Consider the following 6,966-nt stretch of genomic DNA (forward strand, 5'->3'; position numbering starts at 1 on the left):
TTACGTATTTAACTAGCAAAGCAGTAATACTGTGATATTTAGGTACTTTGTTATTGTATTGACAGAACTGGTTAATTTCTATCGTATTTATTGCCATATACAGTAATACAATAGTAAACCCTTTATATATATATATATATATATATTAGTGGCAGGTATAGTAAATGTTTGTACTGTCACGGTTTATTAAATGTGGAATTAAGGTAATTAGACCTCCATTCAACATACAAAACAAATATACTAATTATGAATATTTTGCAGTGATTTAATCCCAGACCCACATGCTACAGAGGCAGATTGGGTGCTGGAGCATCCGGCTGGCAGCTGAATATGCCTGCTGCCCTGTGTGGCTGTCGGCGGCAGCCTTCAAATGCCAGAGCTACCATCCTAACCATCCCCAATCAGCTGCTGTTTTCTAGATATTTTATTCAATGCGAGAAATAACAGTAGTTGTCCAAAATATTTAGTTCACACAGGTTATGAACAAAGCACAAAATTTATAATACAATTAGATATAATTTTATATATATATATATTTCATCCACAGCCCAGCCGAGCTGTTTGCTGTACGCAGTCGGGAGAAAAGCCTGCCCCAGCGCGCCCATGGACAGAAGGACTTTTTACCTGATGGTTCAGAGGCGCAAAGCGAGAAGCTGCATCTCTGTCGTAAAGAGCAGTGGGAACTTCTGAGAGAGGAGCGCGTGGAACGCTTGTACGTTTTTAATTTTTTTTATTTTATAGAATGTGTTTTGCCACTAAATTCTATGTATATTTTTTGTCTATCTTGTCTGTTTGAACCTGCAATGTTTCTTGATGCACACCAGAAGAGAGTATTTCTCACCTAAAGAGTGTGCTGTATACATGCTCCTACAATGCAGCACACAAATTGCATTCTGGGTTCACTTGCTATATTGTGTGCGTGTGTAAATGTGTGAGCAGCCCACTTATAGGCACAGTTTTACTTAATACAAAAAACAAAATACTGTCTGCGCTTCTCACCCTTATATAACAAATATATAAACATACCGTATTGGCTCGAATATAGGCCGCACTTTCCCCCCCCCCACTTTAAGTCCCACGGTGCGGCCTATATTCGGGGTCTAGCGCCCGACTGCATGTCCCGGGCGCCGGGCAGGGTTAGGATACAGATCCCCCGCAGCGGTGCAGGGGACCTGCATCCTACTCCCCGATACGCTTAGACAGCCTCCCCTGCCAGCTGAGTGCCGGCACCGGAAGTTGTGTACGCGTATTGCGTAGATGTCCCCCGCCGGCCCCGCAAGACACCCGGGAGTCTCCTCTGGTAAATCAGGGGGGGGGCAGAGTGGCAGCATATCTCGGGGGGGGGGGGGAGGAGGACAGTGGCAGCATATCTCGGGCGGGGGGAGGAGGAGGAGGACAGTGGCAGCATATCTCGGGGGGGGACAGTGGCAGCATATCTCGGGGGGGGGGAGACAGAGTGGCAGCATATTTTTTTGGTGCTTTTTTAAAGAAAAAACGTTTTCTTTAAAAAAGCACCAAACTTTTAGGGGGCGGCCTATATCCGAGCCAATACGGTAATATAAATGAGAGGTTTTGGTTATATGAATTGGCCAAAGCATAATTAAGCTCACCCGCCACATCAAGGCACACTCTCAATAGGGTGAGATCCTACTCTCACCTCCTACATAGTGGGCACACTATTGAGTGTGCCTTGACGTGGCGGGTGAGCTTAATTATGCTTTGGCCAATTCATAAAACCAAAACCTCTCATTTATATTATGTTTATATATTTGTTGCCAACTTTATTAGGGTGAGAAGCGCAGACAGTATATTGTTTTTTGTATACATTGTACAGCCAACACACTGTATTTGCAGCATGCTCACACTGTTTGGTAGGCCTCATATTATACATTTGTATTATTTGAGCCTGAGACTAGCTTAGCGCACCGACATTTTTTCTTTTCCCTGTTTGCACAGTTTTACTGCATATCAGTGAAATATGACTTTCTTTGTTGATGTTTTTCAGGGGAAGCCTTGTGAGTGGTGTCTGGAAACCTCAGGAGTTGTTTGTGGAGTTGACATCCCCAGCCGTAAGTGATTGATCAAAAATTCCAAAGTATTACTTTAGCCCAGATTAGCAGCTAATGTTGACTGCGTCATGTGTAATTTTTGAACTATGTTTATTGAGATTAGTTTATGAGTCAGGTTAGGTCAGGTGCTGCCTGGTGTGGGTAGGGGGCAGGAATGAAATGCTGCCCCCTACCAACACCATGTCCAAATCTAGGGGTAGACATTGCTCATGGTGGACATTTACTGAGGTCTGTGGTGAACAGTTTAAGGATGTTCTATGGACCTTCACACAAGCACACACAACTCATCCTGAGAATACTTAACACACCCTCTCAGACACTCACATCAACACAACCTGGCACTCAGTGCTAACACACACAGTCAGACACTCGCACTAACATGCACACTAACCAGACACATTAACACACACTGATGTTAACGCAGCTGGACACCCTCACTAACAAACACATACTTATATACCCACACACACATCCAGACACTTTGTTTTGTGGGTGGTGGTGGTTAACCAGTATCAATCTTTTTTACCCTTTTTTGACAGAATCTTGTTTTGTATGTATTCATATGTGTATTTGTATGGCTGAAACTTTTTACCCCCAAGTATTATAATCCTGGTCTATGGGGTTATTGTTTTACAATTATTGTTTTTGCTAGAGAGTGTATAATTTAATCTTTAAAGTGCTCTTAGATACTATCTGCTAAGTGGACCTTTAACTTCCCAGGGCAAGTTCTGGCAGACCATGGGATTCACAAACCAAGGGAAACAGTGCCTTTTACCTGAAGAAGCTGTTTACTTGCTGGAGTGCGTGAGTATCACATTTTTTAAACCATTAACATCACATGTCTCTAACGTGGTTCATTATTCACTAATGCTGTGGAGTACCAATTAGCTTTTATTCAATTGGCAGTTGTCATCTGGATCTGTACATGTTCCCCTACTCATGTAGATCAGCTTTAAATGACTTATTGTTGACATTCGCCTAAATATATTATTTTTCTTAATAGGGCACCATCCAGCTATTCCACAGGAACCTGCCTTTGTCTGTTCAGGAAGCATTTGAAAGGTTGCTTACTGGTCGATCAATCAGCCTGCTGCAATATCAGGTATATGTAAAAATTGGATGTTCAGTCTTTTATAATCTCTCAAAGCGTGTTGTTACAAATCTGTCACTTTTCCTGTGTTTTGTTTATTTGCAGGTGTATAGTCATTTGAAAAGATTAGGCTACATTGTAAATCGCTTTGACCCCAGGTAAGTGTATAACATTTCTTTTTATGGTATATTCTACAGGTTTGCCTTACTAAACACGCCGCTAGGTCCTTTAACCAACAGCCTATCAACAGTTTATCAGTTTATTTCTGTTCTGTATACCTAATCTCTTTAACTAAACTTACTGAAACAATCACAGTCACATTTTCGTTCCTTTATACTCTTACTTGCCGTAGTTGGTGCCAGTCTAGTGGGCATATATGTTGGTTGCCATGGAGGACTTGACAAATTAAGCATCATAATTACATTGATCCATGTAAAAGTAAGTAAAATTCCCTTCTATGACATCAAGGGCACATAGAATGTTCCCTGGTTTTACTTGTATTATACCTTATGACTCTGCAGAATAAAGCAATTGCCTTCTATCATGTCATGGAGCTGTGGAAAGGTGCCCTGTACAGTTTGTCGTGTCGCTTCTAGGTTTTGTTTTTTTAGGAGAAGCTGCCTGGGCACCTAATGAGCAAGCTTAACTCTGAAAATTACTTCCCCTCTTTTAATCTCTTATCCCACATCAAAGCACTATTTATGTTTCACAAAGTGACATACTTTACTCTTTTCCTGCAGTTCTGTTCAATCTGTGTATGAGAGGCAACTAAATATGAAAAGTTGCAGCAGACTGCATCGAAAACGTAAACGGAGCTCAAGCCCAGGGTGAGGAATTGTCACTTCTATCATTATAATTAGGCATGCTTCAGAAGGTTTGAATGTAGCTTTGTTTGTGTACTTGTAGGTTAAAAGCTGGTGTAGAGCAGAATGTCACTGTACAGCCAGACAAAGGAGAAGATGGAAACAGTCACTGTTTAGATAACATAAAGTCCACATATGAGACCATTGCAGGAAACCATGCCACAGAAGAATCTTGCAAAGTTGATGATCCGTCAGAGCGCACACATTCTGTAGAACAGTCAAACCACAAGTATCTCCTTGATGGTAGAGAAGAAAAAGGCAAATGTGAAGCTTCTGGCAAGTTGGAAAACACTTTAATAGAAAATGTGCCATCTTTTTGTTGGGACTTTTCCAATGTTTTCTTTCCAAACTGTGCCCCAACCCATTCTTACACTTTTCTCCCCAAACCTGACCTTGCACTGCTACCTGAAAATGTAGTAGGACGTGAATTAGACTTATCTCAATGGCTGCAGAAAATAAATCTAAAAAAAGAGAAAATGTCCCAAAGGGAGCAAGAGCAATGGGACTGGGAACGCAGATTTAAGACCAGTGTCAATGCAGACCCCAAGGTTCAGAGCTGCTCAAACTGGAAGGAGTACAAGAACCTCCTGCAGAACAGAGGACTCCTAATCCACAAAGAGAAACCTCCCCATCTCTGGGCTAGTACTGTGAATCCTTTGTTGATGCCTGAGAATGGGAAAACAACAGGTGAGAAGGATGAATAATACAAAATCACATTCAGACACAAAAATACATTAATCCCTATAATTGCGCAATTAGGACATTATTAATATGACATGTGGCATGTATTTATAGATTGTCTTATCTCCATCACTAGCCTCTGTTCTGGAACAGATCACAGTAATGAGCCCATCCCACCTTATTGATCATTTTGAGAGGTAAGCAGTATATAATAAATATATATTATTATATTAGAGTAATACTTGGCTCCTAGTAAATGTCTGTTGTCCTAAATAGGCAGCAGAACTATGCAACAAATGTGTACCATATTGACTTTGATGTGTATCAAGCTGATGGAACCTCAGAATTCAGAAAATCCAGACCAGGAAGACCATATGCACGGATATGTGTGCGCAGGTATGACCCAATAGTCTGTTAATTTAAGAATGCCAAAAAACTGAATGCTGCAGAATCTTGTAATACCTTTTTTATTGGACTAACAGTATTTAAAATAATAGTCAAAAGCATTTCTGACCAAGCAAGTGAAAAACACAGTTTAAAACTAACCTGTACATGTTTTTTTGCATTCTTATACACTGGACTAATACGGCTACTCCAAACTACAGTCTGTTAATTTTTAATATTTAAGGTATTTTTTATTGTTGAATAACATACAGTATGTGTCTGCCATTAAAATGACTGTCTCTTTCTTTCTACCCCTTTCTTCTATCTTCAACACACTCCCCTACTCCTGTTTTTCCCTCTCTCTTCACTCTCACCCCTTTCTTCTTCTCTTCCTCTTTTTTGTTTTGTTTTCTTTTCCTTTCTTCTCTTTTCTCTTTTTAAACATTTTTTTTTATTCTCCCTCCACACACAACATTATCTGGCAGCACCCCACCCCAAATACTATCCAACATACCTTCTACCCGGGGTACACAACACTATCTGACTGGTCCCCCAACACTTTCCTGAAGCCCCTCCTGCTTACAGCACCATCAGGCAACTCTTCCCCTTCCCTCACCCATACACACAACATGACACCGCATCTTAGCACAATCTGATAGAGCCTTAGTATGTGTTCCTGGTCATGTTGGGCAGAGCATACAGCAAAGGTTGAATGATAGCACATTTAGTTACTCTAAACTCTTGCCAGCATAACCTACTATTCCCACTGAGACAAATTTTTTATATGTATAGATGTGTTAATGTCCTGAGCACAATTGCAACAAAGGTAATTATTAGAGATGATAAGTCTAATCTGGAAAGTAAAGGACAGAGCAGTGTACTGTTTGAAGGTAATTATGGCATAGGGGATAGAAAAAATCATCTGGTTTTAAGTTATTTGTAAATATAGAATCTATCGCAGATAGATACAAATACACCGGAAGAAATTACTTTTTTATAGTAATTGTGATTAATGCCATTATATTGGTTGAATTCATGCCTTCTTCTTGTGATGACTCTACTGCGCATCAAATATGTATTTATAATGTTTTTGTGAAATCAATATTTTCTTTTCCAAATACCTTCGAAGTAACTGGTGCTATTTTTTTATTTTGGTCTTCAGCTTTGATGAACAGATCCCCTCCCTACGTACAATGAAACATCTAACAATGAAAAGTGGAGATGCACCTGTTGTGTTTGCCCTTGTGGACTGTGGAGAAGTAGCATTTTACTCTTTTAAGGACTTCAAGCTGCCTGTGGATGTGTACCCTTGAAAGGGACGAGTAGCCCAGAATGGGCAAATCTGCATTTTGCAACATTCATATATTCATATTTTGTCTAATTTTAGTTATTTCTTAGATTTTTGCAGATTAAAAATGTTGACATGTTTGTGTTTTTATGAATTGAGGAAAACATCTTACTTTCTGGATTGCTTTATAGAAGAGAATAACACCTAGTTTGGCAATAGTCTAACTTTACAAAGGTAACACAGCAAATCTTCACTTTGAGACAGAGGATGTGTGCTTTGAATATAAACTTTGATTCTCACTAGGTTTAGACATATTGAAAAACAGAGTCCTTTTTTCAATAAAAAACTGTACGCAAGTCCCCATCTAAGAAGATGTCCGAATGGATTCATAAACAGGAGCAGATTGATGTGAGATACAGAGATACAACTAGGTCTGAATGTGGTGTGTGGACAGATTTAATCTTTGAAGCAAATAAACCTCAGTGTTCTAGTGCACCAGTTCTTTTTTACGTTAAACTTTTTCTCAGTGTTACTTAATTACTCAACAAAGGTATTTTTTCTCCTGTGATGCGGCAGGACTTAAAGTGATAT

The 6,966-nt window shown here is 39.8% G+C and overlaps 1 protein-coding gene across 1 annotated transcript; it reads left to right on the plus strand.

Annotated features, from left to right (window-relative positions):
* Positions 1–536: 536 nt before the first annotated feature.
* On the plus strand, positions 537–6,400 carry LOC149281583 (tRNA-splicing endonuclease subunit Sen54-like; the record flags this gene model as incomplete). Its single annotated transcript, XM_089499152.1, has 10 exons — positions 537–712; positions 2,006–2,069; positions 2,790–2,873; positions 3,073–3,171; positions 3,265–3,317; positions 3,900–3,986; positions 4,066–4,709; positions 4,840–4,900; positions 4,980–5,099; positions 6,250–6,400. Coding segments are annotated over 10 exons (1,539 nt in total), but the record flags the coding sequence as incomplete, so codon positions are not given.
* Between the last annotated feature and the right edge of the window lie 566 nt (positions 6,401–6,966).

Source organism: Sceloporus occidentalis, unplaced genomic scaffold, assembly GCF_023333645.1.
Source record: "Sceloporus occidentalis isolate IW3139 unplaced genomic scaffold, rSceOcc1.0.p SCAF_130, whole genome shotgun sequence".
Classification (NCBI taxonomy): domain Eukaryota; kingdom Metazoa; phylum Chordata; class Lepidosauria; order Squamata; family Phrynosomatidae; genus Sceloporus; species Sceloporus occidentalis.